Source organism: Narcine bancroftii, chromosome 13 (assembly GCF_036971445.1).
Source record: "Narcine bancroftii isolate sNarBan1 chromosome 13, sNarBan1.hap1, whole genome shotgun sequence".
NCBI lineage: Eukaryota > Metazoa > Chordata > Chondrichthyes > Torpediniformes > Narcinidae > Narcine > Narcine bancroftii.
Genome location: NC_091481.1, coordinates 15615815 through 15637941, shown reverse-complemented (window position 1 = coordinate 15637941; position 22127 = coordinate 15615815). Strand labels below are relative to the sequence as shown.

The 22127-nt window shown below is 41.8% G+C and overlaps 1 protein-coding gene across 5 annotated transcripts in view; it reads right to left on the bottom strand.

Annotated features, from left to right (window-relative positions):
• LOC138748952 (reelin-like) overlaps window positions 1–22127 on the bottom strand; it is a 271468-nt gene that overhangs the window by 10170 nt on the left and 239171 nt on the right. For all 5 annotated transcript variants that reach the window (XM_069909910.1, XM_069909907.1, XM_069909911.1 and 2 more), the window contains 8 exons: window positions 18925–19139; window positions 14781–14958; window positions 12223–12398; window positions 9322–9428; window positions 5854–6096; window positions 4990–5165; window positions 1957–2030; window positions 466–627 (listed from right to left, as the gene is read on the bottom strand). In XM_069909910.1, coding sequence (XP_069766011.1) covers window positions 466–627; window positions 1957–2030; window positions 4990–5165; window positions 5854–6096; window positions 9322–9428; window positions 12223–12398; window positions 14781–14958; window positions 18925–19139 — 1331 coding nt within the window. The remainder of the gene's footprint in view (window positions 1–465; window positions 628–1956; window positions 2031–4989; window positions 5166–5853; window positions 6097–9321; window positions 9429–12222; window positions 12399–14780; window positions 14959–18924; window positions 19140–22127) is intronic.

The following is a 22127-nucleotide window of genomic DNA, read 5'->3' as shown; positions in this document are numbered from 1 at the left end:
AAGTGCAGGGTTGTGCCAGTGCAGTTCAATGATTCTCCACCTTTTTTTCCACACTCACATACCACTTTAAGTAACGCCTTACTAAGCACTATGGCATCCTGTGCCTTAGGTGCTCTGTGGTTTGTAAGGGATTACCTCAGTTGGTATGTGAGTGGGGGAAAAAGGTTGAGAGGCCACTGGTGTAATTCGATGGTGGAATAATTTTGAGAAAAAGTAAATTCACTTTGTTGAATTAAATTAAGCAAGTTATCCTCCTGTCCTTTCTGCTTTTCAAGGACCTACAAAATGGACAGTCAAGAACAGTGGGGAAAACATTTTTAAAAAGTGCACCTTTCCCAGAATTAACTTACTTGACTTTTTTTTATAAAGTAAACTAATACGGCAAAAGTGAAGAACAAAGGTTATAAACAGCAAGAAATTGTAATGCCTTGGGGTGACCATCACAACCCGCTTTCTGAACTGTACCTGGATGCAACATATTCAGGCAGTTGGATAGTGACCCTGTTCCAGGTGGAGCAGTTGACGGAAGTGTAAATACTGGCCTCGTGGAACTGAAATGGCGAACAGCCAATGTTGCTGCTTGTAGAAGGAAGACATTCCGTTTGAACGAGTGACCAGGAGTCCTTTCTGCAAAAAGGATGAAGAGATACCTCACTAATGTGCTTGCCACAACTAATCCTCACTGATGTTGCAAATGAATCCATGGAGGTGCAACTGGAATATTAATCCAAGTTGTCCCAGGATCAATCGCCATTGGGCATCTGGTCCTAAAGAGCCAATTCTTTACTTAGTCTTCATCCTCACTGTCACCTGCTGATCTCCCTTCATCCTCCCAAATGGACTGGGTCTCAACTTCCAATCCCTCAACCCCAACCTGCCCACCAATCCACCAAAGCTTCTGATGAGCCCCTGAAGTTTGTCTGCACCTCCACACATTTGGCTATTTACCTGATCAACAATGTGCCCCTACACCATTTTATTCAGCCACTGAACTGATCCCTAACAACCTCACACTGATGTACTGCTTTACATCTTCCTGACCAAATTAATGCACATCTGAGAAAGCATCCAATGCCTGTTCAGGAGGATCCAAGGCTCTGGGTGCTTCCAACATTTGGAATGCTGGCCCACAATGATAATGAGTGTCAAGGCTCCATTGCTGTTACTAGAATTTCCAGAACAACTGTGGATTCATCATTGAAATTTGGAAATGCCAATAAAAAGGGGATTGTAATATAATATAAAACAATGTATTCAATATAAAACAAAAGGTAGCACATTTCTTTGTCCTTTTTTTTAATCAAAAACATTAGCTCTCTGATGAGCCGGTTGATCAGTAAGTTGTGAACAATTCAGTGGAACAAGACCATACGCCATATTTATGCATGGGACGAGGGACAAAATAAATTCAATGTAGCAGAGAAGCATTTGGCAGAACACGTGGCACTAAATCAGTAACGAAAAAATAAAATGAAAGAGAATGCAAGAATGAATACATCACAAAAGAACATTCAAATATACAACATTATAAAAGTATCTGTCAAAACAGAACAAGTACAACCTGATTATTCGCATTAATCTCTCATGCAATGGAATATACTGTTCAGGATTGTAAAAGCACTTAAAAAAAAATGACTGGTCAATCTATTATAATGGTGGCACAGAAACTTACCTTACATTTTAATGATTGTACAGCATGCATCACACTGCTCACCACTGTACACAATACTGAATGTAGCACACAATATGGATGACATCGAATATAATTTTTAAACATTTGTGAAGGTTAAAAGGTTCAAAGAATCACACTGAAGTATTTGGAATATCTGAAATCATAGCACATGATTTTATGAAGGGTTCAGTGGGGATTTCTTTACCACACAGACTTTTGAATTCACCTCAGATGGCAAAGGTATCCATCTGTTGTCCACTAGCCTCTCACAGGCCACCACTTACCTTGGATCCTTGCTGTACTCCAGCAGTACAGGCTGGAAATCCCCACAGGAATCCACTTCACAACCAACTACGATCTGAAAGACATAACAGAGATAAAGGTCTGGTTACTGAACTGTCCAACCAAAAGGCAGCACATTTCTTTGTCCTTTTTTTTTAAATTAAAAACATTAGTTCTCTGATGAGCAGGTTGATCAGTAAGTTGTGAACAGTTCGGTGCAATGAGACCATATGCCATATTTATGCATGGGACCAGGGACAAAATAAATTCAATGCAGTGGAGAAACATTTGGCAGAACACGTGGCATTAAATAAGTAACGAAAAAATAAAATGAAAGAGAATGCAAGAATGAATACATCACAAAAGAACATTCAAATATACAACATTATAAAAGCATCTGTCAAAACAGAACAAACACAACCTGATTATTCGCATTAACTTCAGGGCTATTCTGAGTAAACGCTACAAATATTTGGCCAGGAAGTCTGTACTTTAGGCCAGGGTAGTAAACAGAAGTATTGGAGAAACTCAGCAGGTCACGTAGCATCCACAGTCAGTAAAAGGAGTTGAAGTTTTGGGCCTGAGCCCCTCCCCAGGGCCTGTGACAAATGACTGGCATGCCCTACATTCACCTGAAAGATGGGAGGGGGTGGGGGATGGTTTAACCTCAGAAATGAATTTTAAATCTTTATTTTTTATGGCTTACTGTCATTACTCTCAGTCTCCCACGTATTCTCGTCAATGACCTCATTCATTCACCTACATTTTGCCTTGCTTTCTTAAAAGACTAATATTGTCCATTGAACCCATTCCCAAAGGGGCCCAACCAAAAACACTGACTGACCTTTTCTACCCATGGATCCAGTTTCTTATTGTTTGCTCAAACATATTGCCTCGATAACTTTCTCCCAATCACCCCTTCCATCCCAGGCTTCACCATCACAATCATTTAACTGATCTGTCTTCCACACTTCAGTCTCCTCTCACGACCACCCCTCCTGTGCTGGGTACATTATTGTGCCCCCTCAAAACGCCCACCACTGACCAGACCCCTCCCAAATGACTTCTATTCCTCTCACAATTACAATCTAACTCCAGTTGTAGTCACAATGATACCTACATACCTACTCTAATTGTGGCTGTTTTCAAGCCATCTACGATGATGGATATGACTGACTATGGACACATATACTTTTATTGGACCGGCCTTGAATAGTTGCTTCTAAATCCACATTCTGCCCATGTCGTTACTTCCAGGAAATTCTTCAGAGCCTTCCCAAAGGCAGATTTAATACCATAACTGCGTAAATGCTCATTGGCTGAAACCAGCAGCCAAAACAATTTAAAAAAAAAAAGCCACCTTGCTCCCCTTCCTCCCCTGTGATGACTAAACTCTACTCTCATCAATTACAAAGCATCCTCTGTCAACCACCCAAACCAAATGTTAATTCAGAAATAATGGAGGATCCAATGGATTTCTAGACCTTTAGAGAGAAGGGCATCATAATACAGGCTGGATTGGAAAAAAAAAATAGATCTTATTTACATGACATTGAAACATGCTATTCTGTCCAGAGAATACCATATATTTGGGAGCAAGGGAGGTGGCGCTGCCGGAGTTCCTGTAATGGCAGAGCTGCCGCTGGTGTGGACCCGCAGGGAGCGGAAATACAGTGCTCCCGTGGGGTTCAACTGCCCAGTGAATTGCCATCAGCTCTCCACAGGCTTTGAAAGGCCTGATAAAAGAGCTGATGGTAGTTTTATTAAAATCCCGCGGCCACAGGTTCTGCACCCAAGATGATCGGCAGTATCTGTGAGGGGTTGCAAACTCCAGGGGACTGGCACTGGGCACCAGAAAACAGGGAGACCACCCTCCCCCCCCATCTGAGAAGGAGAAGCAGAGGAGATGTCCCACGGGATGGTGACCACAGCGGTGGACCAGTGAGGGGGCTCTGCAGCTGAAGGACCCACGCATGCAGAGGGCTGCTGGAGACTGCTGTCTGGAGGCTTGCGCTGGACTGAAGATTGCTGGAGACTGGCTCAAAACTGGCTGAAGGGGTACCTGGTATCGGAACTGGGTTGCAAGGGGGTGCCAAAGGTGGGGGGGGGGTGGGGGTTGGTCCTGACCTTGTGGGAGGTTCAGATCTGGTTGCAAATGATTTTGGCTGGAGTCTGTGTGGCTGCAGAGCCTGTGGAAGTGTTGGAGGTGAATCTTTGGACACTTGGTGGGGGGGAGGGGGGGGTGGGACGACTCTGCTTCTCTTTCTCTGATTGTAAGACACGCTTCAGGCAATTTCTGCCGATGGCGAATCTGTCTGCCTGACTGCAGGCAAAATCAATTTTGTGTAGTGATGCCGGTAGAGGACCCATGATTCGGAGCCGAACAGGAGCGTGGGTATGACAACAGCTCTGTATTCGCTAATCTTTGTGAGGTTTTTCAGTTGGTTGTTTTTCCAGACTCTTTTGTGTAGTCTTCCAAAGGCGTTATTTGCCTTGGCGAGTCTGTTGTCTATCTCGTTGTCGATCCTTGCATCCGATGAAATGGTGCAGCCGAGATAGGTAAATTGGTTGACCGTTTTGAGTTCAGTGTGCCCGATGGAGATGTGGGTGGGCTGGTAGTCATGGTGGGGAGCTGGCTGATGGAGGACCTCAGTTTTCTTCAGGCTGACTTCCAGGCCAAACGTTTTGGCAGTTTCCGCAAAACAGGACATCAAGCGCTGAAGAGCTGGCTCTGAATGGGCAACTAAAGCGGCGTCGTCTGCAAAGTGTAGTTCACGGACAAGTTGCTCTTGTGTAGTATAGCACTGTTTTATTGCAATGACAATAGATTGAATCTTGGAGAAACATTTGGAGGGAAAGACAGAGGGAAGGTGGAGAGTTGTAGGGTGAATGATACAGAAGACAGGCAGATAGGGTTGAAATGAATGATAGGGTAGAAATGTTACATTTAATCTGGATAAACAACTCTCTTGGGTTGTTTTGATTTCAAATGACTGAAATAAGATGATTTTTAAATGACTCAGATTGAACCTTACTCTAAATTGCAGAACATAACCTGGAGCTACAATCAGTTCCCGTGAAGCCAGGAAATTGTGTATCTTTTCTTTCTTCTTATTAGGCCAATAGAGATGGAATGAGGGGTTTCCACAGAAGCCGGCCGTGCGAGCAGCATTGGGGTAGAAAATCCAGTTTCCATCATGGTTAACCCCTTCTGCAGGAGAAAAATACACTCCTTAGGAACAGAGATACAAGATTGGCCGATACTATGTATTTTTTAAGAACACATTTTAAAGCTTAGACCAAGTAATTCTGTCAGCACAAAGGTGCAGGGAGCTGATTGCCCGCATGCTTGCAATTTAGTTCAGCGTTTATTCATAGCTGTGTGCTCAGACTTAGCATTGTCCAGCGGGTGGGAAAACCAAATGCTCACAGGAAGGCGCCCATGTCAGGGAGGAAACATTACCATCACTTTTACAGGTCTGAAATTTTTTTGGGCTTGATTTTTGTTCTCCACAAAATCAAGCAAGCCTTGTGTGAAGACACAAGGCAGTTACTATGGGTTAACAACAGTGAAGCCATAATTTGAAGGCTTGCTTAGGGGATAACACTGAAGGAAAGACAATATGGGAGGAGACAGTTTAATGGATATTACAACCTGTTCCACTCCATTGTGCTCCCCTTGACAAGGCACCTTACAAAACCTTTTATCATTTATTGTATGTGGTTTGGTCCGGTGCATGTGGTTTGAAAAATTCCTACGATGATTGCTAACATATGTAAATGTGATTGGGCACAGCAAAATATCCACGGTACATTTTTGATAACCTATCAAATTGTAATCAAATACTCAATTATAAAATGCATACAGTGCCTTAACCAGCCAAATGTTTCTATTGTACCATCGTCAAAAGAATCCATGAGTTGACTTGGGTTGATCTCAGATCCTCCAATCAGGATGTTGTCCAGTGCCCACTGAGCACGGTGGGTGCTTGCCACCATCAGACCATTTTGAACCACAAAAGGTTGCCACCATCGCAGCCGGGTGGTGTTGGTGTGGGCTTCCTCTGGAAGCAGGACATAGTCCTGACGCACAGAAATATACTTCTGGTAATCCATTTCATGCAGCAGGTTCCAGGTTATTCCTGCAGCACATCACAAGAATGAATCTTTAATGGCAGAGAAGTTGGAGAGGTTTCAACCAATGCTGCTTCCCAATAAAGTCTAATTCAGATGGTTACACTATCTTTTACAGAATATAAGCAGCCAGATCTAAGCCAGGCATAGAGTCATAGGGTTGGAATTAAGAGAAACAAAAAGTACAGAAACTGGAATAGAACATTACAGCTCAGTACAGGCACATTGTCCCTGAATGTTTTGTTTGAAATTTTATTTTCCATTGCATCAATAAATGTAATTATCTGTATCACAAGAATAATAAAAACTATGACACAAAAAGAATATATTTTCCTCATTTTCTTCCCCCCCCCCATCACACCCTCCCCCAAAAAAGGAGGGAAAAAGAGAAAAAAAAGAAAAGCCTGTCTAACAAACTTATCTTTTAATTGATTCATTATAATCTTGAACCATAAACTAATTAGGTCGGGTTGGGTGGGGGAGTGGCGGATGCTGTAGATGAAGTCATAGCAATAAAATCCAAATAGGGTTTCCAAATCTTATCAAATTTTTTCTGGTTGATTTCATAAATTAAACGTTATTTTCACTAATGGTATACAATTTAATAATCCCATTCGCCACTTATTAAATCCCACAATATCATCTAATTTCCACATTACAGCTTGACATTACTTTGCTATTCTTTGGCTTGTGTCTTGGTCTATTGCTACACTGATAAATATCCAACTTCAATTGAAAAATATCTCCCAAAAGAAATATTCTGGGATACTTCAAAATCTTTGTCTTCAAAATTCACCCCAATAAAATACTTATTGGCCCTCAATGTTGTGTCAACCTACATATTCCTACCAAAAAAAAATGAAACCCTTCCTACCTCATAACCCTCAATTTTTCTTTCATTCATGTGCCTGTCTAAGAGTCTCTTAAATGCCCCTATTGTTCCAGCCTCTTCTGACAAAGCATCCCAGGCACCCACAACTCTATAAAAAAAAACCCAATGTCTTCCTTGAACTTTCTTCCCTTCACTTTGTACAAATGTCCTCTGTTGTTTGCTATTTCTGCCCTGGGAAAAAGCCGTTGGCTGTCCACTTCGTCGATGCCTCTCAGAATCTTGTAGACCTCTATTCAGTCACCTCTCATCCTTCATCGTTTCAGAGAGAAAAGTCCTGACTCTACTAACCTTGCCTCAAAAGACTTATTTTCCAATCCAGGGGACATCCTGGCCAATCTCGTCTGCCCCCTCTCTATAGTTTCCACATCCTTCCTATAGTGAGATGATCAGAACTGAACACAATACTCCGTGTGGTCTCACCAGAGATTTGTAGAGCTATAACATGACCGTTTGACTCTTGAACTCAGTCCCCTGACTAATGAAGCCCAGCATCCCATATCCTATCAACCTGCACGGCTACCTTGAGGGATGTATGGATTTGGTCCCCAAGGTCCCTTTGTCCTTCACACTGTTGTATTTTACCATTAACCCGGTACTCAGCCTTCACACTTGACCTTCCAAAATGCATCACCTCACACTTAACCGGATTGAACTCCATCCGCCACTTTTATGCCCAACTCTGCCTCCTGTCTATATCCTTTTGCAACCTACGACACCCTTCAGCACAATCCACAACTCTCAAGGAAAAGCTGAAAAGGACTCAGCAGGTCAGGCAGCATCCATGGGTCAAAAAACATTTCTGGTCTGGACCCTTTATATTGAGACTGAAGTAGGTGGAGAGACATGGTGTGGAAAGGGAGAAATGAGGGACTGGGAAGGGCTGGGGAGAGCCTTAGGTGATAGTACTGGGCAGAAAGTGGGTGAGTTGGAGAGACAGGTGGAGGAAGAGACCACTGGGAGTGGAGAGTGAGAACGGTTAGAGAGAAAAGTGAGAACATGAGCAAGTAAAGAAGAGATGCAAACCATAGAACCAGATGGAGGTGGGAGTTCACCCAAAACTGGAAAATTCAATGATCATACAGATGGGTTCAAAGTTGTCCAAGAGGGCAGTCATGTCTGTGTGGGAATGGTGAGGGGGATTACAAAGGCTGAAAACTAGGAATTCTAGCTTGTTGTTCCAGGTACAGGTGCTCGGCAAAGAGGCTGCTCAGACTGTGCTTGGTGTCAATGATGTAGAAGAGGCCAGAGTTGTACAGAGTAGAACCAGACCCTGCAGCCCTCTGCATTAATGTTGACCTTCATGTCTTTCTATATTAACCTCACTTGCCTGCATTAATTTCATATGCCTTTATGATCATTCAAATACCTCTCCAGATACCTTAAATAGTGTTATTTTTCCTGCTCCATCACCATCTCAGGTACCAACCATTTTTTGTGAAAACTTTACCCTTCAGGTCCTGTCTGCCATCTCCACAAAAGCCTCCTTCCCTATAACTTCACCCTTCTCTATCAGTGCGTCTTTCAATTTTTCTCTTCCTCATACTTGTGTACACAGGCTTATGAGTTGTCTCCCTCCAAATGGTTTTGATCTGCCAGAAGCAAGTGTCCCAAACAAGCTCCTTGGATCCAAGTAGCCAATGCAACACAATTCAGTGTGTTATTCCCTTTGAGCATAGAGCAATTCAGCACAATACAGGCCCTTTGTCTCACAATGTGGGGCCGACCTATATAAACTACTCGACAATCTAAACCTTTCCTACCTCACACTCATAACCCTTTACTTTTCTTACATCTATGTGCCTGTCTATGCATTCTTTAAATGTCCTTATTTTATCAGTCTCCACCACCACCCCTTTCAATGTAGTCCAGGCACCCACTTATCTCTGTAAAATAGTTACCCTGACATCTTCCCCTAAAGTTTCCTCCCCTCACCTTGTACAGATGCCCTCTGGTATTTGCCACTGATATCTTGGATAAAAGATGTCAGTTGTTCACCCTATCTATGCCTCTCATAATCTTGTGGACCTCTATTAAGTCACCTCTTAACCTCCTTTGCTCCAAAGAGGAAAGACCCAACTCTCTTGCCTCATAAGACACATTCTCCAATCCAGGCAACATTGTGGTAAATCTCCTCTGCAGCCTCTCCAAAGCTTCCTCATCCTTTCTGTAATGAGGCAATCAGAATTGAAAGCAATATTTCAAGTGTGGCCTAACTAGAGTTTTATCGAGTTGGGTTTTGGTTAAGTTAAACGTTCTCCTTCTGAAAGCCTCCATTGATTCAACATGTCATTTGGACATCAGGTACAGCAATTAATAATACAAGACAGGGAATAAACCTCACCTCCATCAGTTGAATAATCCAACAAAACCCCTTCCTTCCTGCAGATGGGTTGATGACATGTAGTCATGTTGTTCTCACTTCCAATTCTGGCCCAATACTGCACAAATCTAACAAAAATAAAAGATCAGTATTCATTTTTAAAATTGATTCACTGTGTACTTGGAAACAGTAGGGAAATTCTAGGGGTACTGAACAGGAACTGATTGCTAGGAGAGGAGGCTGTTTATTTTCCATTGAGACAAAGTATAACTTGGGCTAATGATCACATGGAATGTGGTTCTTCTCGTTACCTTTGCAAACCCAATTCCGGACCTGAGTGATTTCATTGAAGAATATTTAAATATTTTAAATCCGGTTCATGCATCAGTAATGTTTAAAGTTAAGTTTAAGTTTACTTGTCACAAAATACTTAGTACAGCGAGATGGGTTCTTCTGTGAACAGACCAACAGGTTATCTCTAACATTACATCTGTGTAAAGAGCACAATTGACAGAGTATAGGATTACAAAGAAAGGGAAGATCAATGAGCATCAAGGAAGGACAGCATGAGAGCACTGTTATGGGTTAATTCAGAAGTTTGACAGCTGCAGGGAAAAAAATTGCATACATCTGTTTGTGCATGTTTTCACTCTCTTAAACCTTCTCCCTGATCAGTGGAGGGAAAATAGAACATGAGCATGGTTTGATGGGTCTTTCAGTTTGATGGCTGCCATTCTGACAGCAGAAGGTGAAGATGGAGTCCATGGAGGGGAATTGGAATACTTTCTATTTCAGATGGACAGCTATGGACTAAGTCCAGACAAGTGAGGCTAACAAGCAGTGAGATCGTAGAACCTATACAGATTAAAGAGGAAGGGGAAATGCTTGCTGTCTTAAAGTGAATAAATCCCCAGGGCCTGACATAGTATTCCCTTCGACCTTGAGGGAAGCTATTGCAGGAATTGCAGGGGCGCAGCAGATATATTAAAATGTCTTTATACACAAGTGAAGTGCTGGAAAATTGGAGAGTAGCTCATATTGATCCATTGTTTAAAAAAGGCTCCAAAAATAACCCAGGAAATTATAGGCTGGTTAGTTTAACATCAGTGGTGGGTAAATTATAGGAAGGTGTTCAAAGAAATCAGATATACAAGTATTTGGATAGTCAAGGACCGATTAGGGATAGTGGCTTTAGAGTTTTTTGAGGATGTTACCAGGAAAGTTGGTGAAGGAAAGGCTGTGAATGTGGTCTGCATGGACTTTAAGAAGGCTTTTGACAAGGCCCCACAAGGAAGGTTCAGAAGCTCAGTGTTCAAGATACAATATTGGGTTTATGGGAGAAGCCAGAGAGTGTTAGTGGATGATTGCCTCTCAGACTGGAGGCCTGCGACTACTGATGTGCCTCAAGGGTCGTTGCTGGATTCAATGTTGCTTGTCATACCAGATGATAATATGGTAAACTTGATCAGCATGTTGGCAGATGGCACAAAGATTGAAGGTTTGGTTGACACCACGGAAGACTTTCAAACCTTGCAGCGGGATATGGACCAGCAGGAAATGTGGGCTGCAAAATGCCAGATGGAATTTAATACAGACAAGTATGGGATGTTGTATTTTTGAAGGACAAACCAAGTAGGACATACATGGTAAATGGCAGGGCACTGAGGGATCTGGGAATACAGATACATAATTCCCTGAAAGTGGCATCACAGATAGACAGGGTTATAAAGAGAGCTTTTGGCATTTTGGCCTTCAGAAATCAAAGAATTGTGTACAGGATTGGTGAGGCCAAATTTGGAATATTGTGTGCAGTTTTGGTCAACTAACAACAGGAAATGCATGAATAAAATTGGAAGATTTACTAGGATGCTTCTGGGACATCAGGAACTGAATTACAGGGAAAAGGTTAAACAGGTTAGGACTTTATTCCCTGGAACATAGTCAAATGAAGGGAGATTTGATGTAGGTATACAAAATTATGATGGGCATAGATAAACACAAATAGACGTTTTCCACTGAGGTTACATAAGATGCTAACTCGAGGACATGGGTTAAGGGTGAAAGGGAAGAAGTATTGAAGGAACATTAGGGGGAAATTCTGCACACACAGAATGGTGGGAGCATGGAACAAGCTGCCAGCTGAAGTGGTGAATACGGGCTAAATTTTAACATTTAAGAAAAATTTGGACAGGTACATGGATGGGAGGGAGATGGAAGTAAATGGAATGTGTGCATGTTAGTGAACCAGGCAGAATTATAGTTTGGCACAGACCAGAAGGGCCAAAGGGCCTGTTTCCGTGCTGTTAATGTCCATTGGTTCTATGGTGCTAAATTGTGGACCAAAGAGTCTGTTGCTGTGTTGTATGACTATGACTTTCAAGAGTAACATTTCCTAATTCTCACGGTGTAAATAACCATCTAATCAGGGAGAATACAGGATTAGCCACACTAAGGCTATTTTGCTGTGGTTCATCTTGAAGAAGACATTAAACATTTCTGTACAAAAGAAAGTCACTTTCTAAGAAACATTCATATTGTGCATGACAACAAATGGATATTGTGATTTATTTTTTCACAGTAGATTTATATCTTGTTCCATTTTCCAGCTCAGATAACAATCTTCAAACATTGGGTCAGAAAATTAGCCACCCTTGGGAACATTTCAAATTGAAATGGTGACCTCTTTAACATGTCCAACAAGATACTTCATCACTTCCCTTGGATAAAACTGTCTCAACAACAATCTGACACTTCTCTTTTACTCCCACACTGACAATTTTGTGACCCCGAGAAGCAGATGGTCAAGTGAAAGTACCGAAATCAGAAATTTTTTTTTGACGCCAATTCATAACCCAAGATTCTGTTAATAGACTTATGCTTTGCCCTTTATAAAAATTCATTGGAAAACAATTCCAAACTTACTTGGTACCCCTGAGATCAAGGTCTTCCGTTATTGCCTGTCTCATGCCGACACCACTGAAATAGAGGGGCAAAACCTCCACCAGAACACCACAGTCTGTGCAAGCCGTCCCACCATCCAGAGAAACCCATGTGTCTGGTTTCATGTCATCAACCTCAAAACGTTCTTTCAGTGAAGTCTGTAACACACAAGATGAGAAAGAAGAGGACAGCATTCCTTTTATCATCTGGAATTAACCTCAAAATATTTAAGCAGTTTTCATATTTTTAAAATTTAATTAAAAAAAAATTTAGACATACAGCACCGTAACAGTCCAATTTGGCCCATGAGTCCCTGCTGCTCATTTTACACCCCATTAGCCTACACCCTGGTATGTTTTATTTGAAGGGTGGGAGAAAACCTGAGCCCCCCCCCCCAATGCAGATACGGGGAGAATGTACAAACTCCTTACAAACAGCGCGGGATTTGAACACAGGTCTGGTCCCGATCACTGGCGCTATGAAGGTGTTGCCCTAAGCCCTATGCTGAACGTGCCACCCTTATCTTGTCCATTTTGTAGCTTACAGGTTACAAAATGCAATCAGGTTCAGGGAGGTTAACTATGGAAGAAAGGACAAAAAGCATGGTTGGTTTCTCAAGTTTGAAATATCTGGAGGTCCGGGTTTTCCAAATAACAGGTTTGCCATAATTCTCAAATTTAGTTTCTCAAATGAACTAATTTTAAGTCACTAAATCAAACTCAAAAAGTTACTTAAATGGGTTTATTGAGAAACTAATTGGGTTGCAGAAATTACTGCTAAATATAAATATTAATTAGGAAAATTGGCTTTTGTTTCACAACAGCAGGCCACACTAAAGTGTTCTGTTGTGTTCCGTCTTCAAGAGAACACGAACGTTTATGTAGAAGTGAGAGTTCTTTTCTGAGCAAACATCCCACATGTTACACTGTCAGAATGGATGTTGTGGTTTATTTTCTTCCTGGTTCTGTTGAAAACATTTTAGCACCTTGACATTTGCTCTGCATGAGCAAATTTACTCTGGCTGCCCTTTCTGAATACAGGCTCAATCCCTTTCTCAAAAATGTCTGACACTTTCCAACAGAGGTTACTGGCTAGTGATTAGAGGAAGGAAGGTTAACCCAGAAGCTTCAGACCTCAAATGCTGATTTGCCGAAGATCACGTCTGATTTGCCTTAATCCTTTGGACTCCAGCCACTTCGAACCTTTCATCATATGCACTCCATGGGTAAACCTTTACAGTAGTAAAGAACAGTATGAACCAGTCCCAGAAAACCAGGACACGGAGTGTATGTGCTTGTTGGTTGTTCCAGAAATGGAGTGCAAAGCATTAAAAGGTGCCAGATTAGTGTAGTGGTTAGCACAATGGTATGACAGCACCAGTGCCCCAGGCTCGAATCCTGTGCAGTCTGTAAGTAGTTTGTAACTTCTCCCACATGTCTGTGTGGGTTTCGACCCACCGTTCAAAATGTATGGGAGTTGTAGGCGAATCAGTCACATGGGTGTATTTGAGTGGTCTAGGCCTGAAGAGCTTGTTACTGTGCTGTATCTCTAAAAAAAATCGATAATTTAGATGAAATAGGAAATTAAATTTAAAATAACTTGGTTTTTACACTCTAACACTGCATGCCTAGAACCAAAAAAAGGAGTTGGTCATTCTGCCCTTGAATGCTTGACTGATTTAGCGATTTTCATGATCTTTGATTGCTAAACTGATCAGAAGTCTAAATATACCCAAGAACTCTGTCCCCACAGCTGTCTGTTCCAAAATGTCATCCCTCTGAGAGAAGATATTGCTCATCATTTGACTCCTAAATAGATGCCTCTTATTTGGAGACCACGATGTTTGACCCTGGGATCTCCCATGGTGAAGCATCTTTTCAGCAGTTTCCCTAAGCCCACTCAGATTGTTTCAATTCTATTACCTAAACTGAGCTAAATAGAGCCCAAACCTTGCCTCCCTTACTGTAGGACACCCCTTCCACGTGCAAGAACATCCTGATGAACCTTCTCCGAGCCAACTGACAACCCAGTGTTTTTATCTATGAGGTATTTTATGCAATGTTATCTAGCAGATGCAGCAGGTCCTCACTTAACGTTGTTGATATGTTCTTGGAAGGTGAGACTTTAAGTGAAACCAAACTTGAACAATAACGCGGTATTTTATTTTTTATTTTAATTTTTCTCATCTACGTTATAATGAAACAACATTGAACGACTTACTGTAATGTAATTTTATTCAAGGACTTACTGTAATGTAATTTTAAAAAATTATATTGTCCTGAAGGAAAGACCACCAATATTTACTTGCCTGCATAAGGACCATAAGATACTAATTGTTCAACACCATTTTTAAGTTAGGACAAAGTCATTTTCTGCATTTAACTTATTGTGCAATCTGAATAATTTTAAGGCTGAAAGTCAGGTTGTGCAGTTCAACTCTGCTACTGTTGACCCCTGTATATAATACAAGAGTAGATTCAAGAACCTTGTGAAATTTCATCACGGATCATAAGAAAAACCGCATGCAATCCAACAGTTACCTTCAGAGGGTGACTCAAGTAACAATTTGCCCCAGTGAAGCCAGGGTCACAGAAGCACTGTTTGTTCAGGCAGTCTCCATGTCCTCCACAGTTGTTTGGACAGGCAGGCCCCACGTAGAAATTATCAATGGCCCACTGAATATCTGAATACTTTTGATAGAATCGGAATCTCACTGGGCTGGAATTTAAAAAAAAAGCACATTAGATTGAACTTTTCACCTGCAGAATGTTAGAGTAGCAAAGTCACATTTATGAATAAACCACATGCAGTCGAAAATGAACAAGGCCCTTTGTTTAAATATTTGAACAAAGGATGATATTTACCTTGGGGCTCTGAAGCAGCCAAAAGAGTTAGGGAAATGTAAAAAGGTACGGGACACATCCTACTCCTGGTTCCAGCATCGTTGCTGCCTAAATGCACCCACGTTTCCAATTAACCTACCAACACCGTACATCTTTGGAATGTGGGAGCAAACCAGAGAACCCCGGAGGAAAAACACACAGACACAGGGAGAACGTACAAACTCCTTACAGACTGTGCTGGATTTGAACCCCGGTCACTGGTGCTATAATAATGTTGAGCCAACCACTACATTAACTGTCCTGCCCAGAAGAGTATGGAATGCTTCACTAATTTACGTTCTCCGTCTTTCTCTTTAATGCAACCAGTATTTTCTGCTATTAATTCAGATTTCCCAGATCTGCAGTACTTTTTTGATTTCCATGTACTGTGTAATAGGGAGTATGCTACCAAAGAATGAATCACTAAGTTGAGAAATACTGAAGAGCGTCTTACAGAATAATTTCCAGTTCAGCCAGTGGTGCAAAGAACCACTTAACTGAATTACACACCGAGTGCTAAGTATGTCACTGATTTACAGATCTGTACAAAGCCAGCTGATGTCATGGGCATCCTGTTTGAATGCCATCTCGATGAGCATGCCTGTATTCAACAGGCTTTTTAGTCAGCTAACATCTTCAATCAAGACTGATGAACCATAACAAACATTGGCTTGAGGTTTTTTTTCATTCATTTAATTAATTTCAATTTCAAACAATGCTGTTTATGGTCTTCCAGCCACGCACTGGAATAAAATTAAGGTTTGGGTCGAGTCAACACCAGTCTTCAACTAAAACAGGTCAAATTCAGCACAGCACACAGACGTTTCAAGATTTCGTATATTCTGGCCTAAAGCAAAATAAAGCAGATGCTGGAAACTTAGAAAATGTGGGTATTCTTCTGCAGGTCAGGTAGTTCAGAGATTATTCATTAACATGCGACATTGTTTATCATTCCAAAGATCCTGAAGCAAGTCCAGCATCATTTTTGTTTAATGTGCACACAAACTTTTACTGCTGCTCTCAATACCACCAATGTGGGAGTGGAGTGGTGAGGAGGTGAAGGGCAGGGAGGTAAAAATGGTCAAATGTTTGCTTTTAGGAAAATCGCTGGAACAGGTGAGATATAAAGTGATCGTGTTGGGAGTGGAGATGGGGGGGGATGGGAAGTGGCTGATGGAATTTATTTCAGATAGTATAAAGCGGGAAGTTAAACAAGCCCAGGCCATCCATAGTGAATGACAGAGCCCTCCCTGGTGAGTGTCATTGACAGTGATGCACCATCAATAACTTCAAAGACTAGAAGTTGTAGAGAAACGGACAGGCTTTTATTCACAACAGAATGGAGGCACATCCATGCTGGTCAACTGTCCTGGACTGAGGAGGGGGCTGTGGCACAGTCACCTTTATTCAGGGGTCTGTGGGAGGAGCCTCATGCACAGTCAGCAAGGGGCGTGTCCTAACACATCCAAACATATATACAGTGGTTTACCAAGACCTTGGGTGCATGCACAGAGTTCTCCCTAATGGCTACACAGGTAGATAGAGTGGCAAGGAAGGTGTGTTGTGTGCTCATCTTTAAAGGACAAGGTATTGAGTACAGGAGATGCCATGCTCCTATTGTATAAGTAATTGGTCAGGCCACAGTGAGAGTGATGTCCTGATAGCTGCACTATAAGAAGGATTAGACCAAGCTAGAAAGACTACAGAAAATATATTGACAGAACTGGGATTGTATATCCCAGAGTGAAGGAGACTGTGGGGATGACCTTATAGAAGTTTATAAAATTATGGGAAGCACCGTCCTCACACACTAGAGGACGTGCATTTAAGGCAAGTGGGAAGGTTAAAGGAGATGTGCAGGAAGGCTTTTTTTAAAACCACAGCTGAAGTCCAAAAATTCAGATGCCAGAAATCCAGACATCCTAAAAATCCAGACTTTTCAAAAACTCTCTAACGTTTTCAATTTAGTGGGCTTTTGTGTATGTGTGCGCGCAAATACCACAGTTGCACAGTGGCAACCACAACCACGCTTATTTTTCTTTAAAATAGTTCGTTTTGATAAATGAAGCCTGCTGAATTTGCTGATGAATAAACCGTCAACATTTACCAGTTCAGCTCTTCTTCATTCCTCCTTAAATTTTAATTCTAAAAGTACTGCCTGAGAATCCAGGAAATCTGAAAATTTTAAATTGCCTGATGATTTTAAATTGTGCTGACGATGCAGAGTGTGTGCAGAGAGATATAGATAGGTTAAGTGAGTGGGCAAGGGTCTGACAGGTGGAGTGCATTGTTGGTAAATGTGAGGTCATCCACAATGGAAGAAAAAGTAGTTGATCAGATTATTACTTAAATAATAAAAGGTCACAGTGTGCTGTTGTGCAGAGGAACCTGGGAATGCTTGTAAATGAATTGCAAAAGTTAGGTTCGCAGATGCAACAGGTTATCAAGGCAAACAGAATGTTGGCCTTGCAAAAATTGCTGGGAGGTTCAGTCACCTGTCCTACTGCACACAGTTCTGGTTTCCTTACTTGAGAAAGAATATACTGGCTTTGGAGGTGGAGCAGAGAAGTTTCGCCAGGATGATTCCACAGATGATGAGGTTAGCCTAGGAGGAGAGGTTAAGTCACCCAGGACTAGATGGAGTTCAGAAGAGTGAGAAGAGAATCAGAGAAATGTATAATCAGGGGTGCAGTGCTGCCTGAGTTCACTGGAGCGCCGCTCCGGCACCTCAGGGGGCAGCTTTGGCACCACCTTGTAACGGTTTTTGGTGAGCTCTGGCATCTAAAAATATTGGCACTGCACCCCTCTGTATAATATTACGAAAGATATAGCTAAGATAAAGGCAGGAAAATTATTTACACTGACGAGTGAGACTAGAACTAGGGGATAAAGCCTCAAGATTCAAGGGAGTAGATTTAGGATGGAGCCGAGGAGGAAATGCTTTTCCTAGAGAGCAGTGAAATTGTGGAATTCTCTGCCCAGGGAAATATATTTAAGACACAGTTCAATAGATTTTTGCAGTGGGGGAATTAAGGGTGATGGGGAAAAGCAGGAAGGTGGTGCTGAGTCAGACCAGCCATGATCTGATGAAATGACAGAGTCCAGATGGCCTAGTCCTACTCCAATTTCTTTTGTCCTGCAGACAATTATAATATTAAAAGAAGGCTTAGAGAAATATAAATGAAATGGAGTCAACTGGAATTAGTGTTGATGGCCAGCTTTGTTTTGAGGCATAAGTCAGGCTTATGGGCCTGTTTCCATGATGTATGAGAATAAGTCTGTGTGGGTGGGGGGGGAGGGGGAAAGAGGGAGTAGATGAGAAAAGGAATTGACATGGGGGAGAAAAGCAGAGGGCAGTGGATGAGAAGTGAGACTGAGAACTAGGGGAAGGAAGAGCCGAGGATGGTGAAGGAGAAAGTGGGTGAGAAGGGGGAGAACAAGAGAGAGTGAGGGCAGAGGAAGGGTGGATGGAGTGGTCATGGGTGTGGCAGAGGAGAGGTAATTGGCTAGAATATGAAAACTAATGGAGCTGGTGGAAGACATTGTATCTCTGATGGGTGTCTTTTCCTGTTGTCAGCTCCTTTTTCTGAGATGCAGATGATGATGGGGACTGCATTAGGATATTATTATCTGCCCTGTTATTTCGCCAGTTTGTCACTGAACTCAAAGGGAAGTGAGGCACATTGCATCACCAGATCAAGTCTCATATCCAAACTGGGCAGGGTTGGATTTCTCCATGGTTTAGATGCGACCAGCAGATCAACGTCACAAAGTTCTCATGGCAAAAGCTCCTCTTACTCACTTGCCCACCAGGTTGTCAGGCAGCAGGTAGATAGCCCTTTTCCATTCCTTAGCAGGGAAGAACACTGATGGCTGCGTGATGTCACCAGAGCATTGTGGGTCAGCTGGGAGGCACTGTGGCATCAGGTACCGCCAATTCACACCAAAGTCAGTCGAATACTGAACATGCACCTGATTCTGAATGACCTTTTCTGTATTCTTGCAACCTACTGAAATCTGAAAAGAAAAAAAGCAAATGAATTCACTTTGCCAATGTTTTTCAGTGGTTGCACTAATTAAAATTAGGTTCTATTTTGTTTGCAAACTGATGTACTGACTTTCAAAAGGTCCAAACCGTTACTAGATACTTATTATCTTCCATCCAGGATAACATGAGCTGATTATAAAAAGAGAAAATACTGGAAACACTCACCAAGCCAGGTCGCATCTGTAAAGATAAACAGGTAAAGGGAGAGTGCATTTTACGTCTAAGACCCTTGGTCAGAAATGAAGACCGTTTCTCTCTCCACGGATGTCCAAACTGCTGAGTATTATCAGAATTTTCTCTCTTTATTTCTGATTTCTTGTATCTGCAGTTTTTTTTAACTTTCATAAAAAGCCAATAGTGTATAATCTAAGCCAATGCTTCAGTTAAATACCAAAGGCTTGTGATGCAGTGCCCTTATTTATATTAAATCTGAGATGCATAATGATTGTATTATTTTCCTGTATATATTTTTATGAAATTTAAAAAACCTCTTTTGAAAGACTGGAGTATTAAACTCCAACAAAGTGCTACCAGTCAGTGCAATCCTGAGGGAGCGCTGACCTATTAGTTCCAATTTTTCACATGAGACATTAAATCGAGGCTTTATCTACTCTCTTTCTTAGAACAATGTTGTGGTTTAATTATGGAAAAGCGATGATCCAACCTGGTCTATGGATTTGGAGACCTGTTCAAAACCAATGACAGAAAATTTAAATTCAGTTTAGCAAATAATCTGGAAGTAAAGAAAAACTAATTTCAGCGCAAATGATTGTCTGAATTACCGGATATCCAACACAGAAGGAAATCCACTTGCCTCATCTGAATGATGACCCTAACCCTAACCCTCATCCTATTTGTGACTCTTGAGCCATTGTAATATGGTTGACTCTTAAATCTCCATTGAAGCTAGAATCACTCATAATGTTGCAGCCCAGTCCATTTTGTAGAATGTTCCTCACAAAATTCCAACAATTGGTGTCACTCCCAAACCCACAACCTTTACTTCCAAAAGATCAATGGCAATCAGTGCATGGGACTACAATGACCTGCAAGTGTCCCTCTAAGCCACACAATACTCATCTTGGAAATATACCACCATTCCAACAGCATCACTAAATTTGAACTCTGTAATATCTCTTACCAGAAGGTATTTCATAAGGGCGATTAAGGATAGACAATCACATTAGCTTTGCCAGCACTGCCTACTTCTCTTTAAGAAATGCAAAGCCCATGGCACTACCGTATATGCCAGTATACAAGACGACTCTGTATAAGGCATCCATGAATTTCCACTTTAAATGTATGTTTTTGAGCTATACTTGCCTTATAAGACGACTCTGAGTCTGCCACTCACCACTGACCAATGAAGTGATGTCGCCACAATATTTTAAAAGCAAATTACCCAGTAAAGATTTACATTTTATTTGTATATTTTAAAACAAGCCACAGTCAGCTCCTTTAACAGGCTGTTCAATGCCTGTACAGAGCCGACAGCAGTTGACCCTGGGGGAGAGCGCTGAGACTTGGCTCTCAAGGTTTGCATTGTACACTTGGCGTGGGGGAGCGCTGAGACTTGGTTGTCAAGGTTTGCATTGTACACTTGGCGTGGGGGAGCGCTGAGACTTGGCTGTCAAGGTTTGCATTGTACACTTGGCGTGGGGGAGCGCTGAGACTTGGCTGTCAAGGTTTGCATTGTATACTTAGCGTGGGGGAGCGCTGAGACTTGGCTGTCAAGGTTTGCATTGTATACTTGACGTGGGGGAGCGCTGAGACTTGGCTGTCAAGATTTGCATTGTATACTTGGTGTGGGGGAGCGCTGAGACTTGGTGTGGGGGAGCGCTGAGACTTGGCTGTCAAGGTTTGCATTGTATACTTAGCGTGGGGGAGCGCTGAGACTTGGCTATCAAGATTTGCATTGTATACTTGGTGTGGGGGAGTGCTGAGACTTCGCTGTCAAGGTTCAGATTTTATAATTGGCATATAGAACGACCCTTGGTTTTAGAATTACATTTTTAAGTTTTGCCTCGTCTTATACGCGGCATATAGAGTATCTCAAAGAGCTTGGGAGTTCTTCCCCTGTGTCATTTCCATTAAACATTCTTCTATAATAGCACGAGGAACAGATTATCCATTCACAGTATCATTTGTGAGGCTTTTTATGGATAATCAGGCTGCCAAGTTTTCTTTATTACAATGACTGCTCTTCACACAGAAAACCCCAAATAATTCAATATGATGTTTATAATAACATTCATCTGACTTTGTGCGCACGTCAAGATGTTCAGCCAGTTAATATTCATCACAAATTACTTCAACTGATCCTTAAAACAAACATGAAAAAGCAACAAAATAAAAAGTTAAATTGACACAAAGTTGACACAAAGTGCTGGCAGCAAGTCACAGACTAGTCAGCATTTTTTACCCCCACAGGAGATCCAAATCAACTCAAGTCACAAGATTATCGTCTGATGACTAAAATGCTAATCTGTGTTCTTCATTAGACATTCCTCTGAAAACAGAAGTTGGACCAAAAAGTGGAACACTCTCTTGGCACTGCTCTGCATTATCAGCTGAGACCAGACCTTTGCAGCTTTACCACTAACTGGCTTTCCAAATTTAAACATTTGGGTACCCAAGAAGAGAAGCATGGGTTACCTCAACAACTACTGACCAGTAGCATCAACTTCTACTGTGATGAAATGCTTCGAAAGGTCGGTCATGGCCAGAATTAACTCGTACCTAAGTTTAGATCTGGACCCACCACAATTTGCCTATCGACACAATCGTTCCACAGCAGATGCAACAGTGCTGGCTCTCCACTCAGCTTTGGATCACCTTGAAAGCAGCAATTCATACATACAACTGTTCTTCATAGACTACAGCTTGGCCTTCAATATCATTATTCCCTCAGTGCTGGTCACCCACTCTGCAATTAGATCCTTGACTTTCTCATTGGA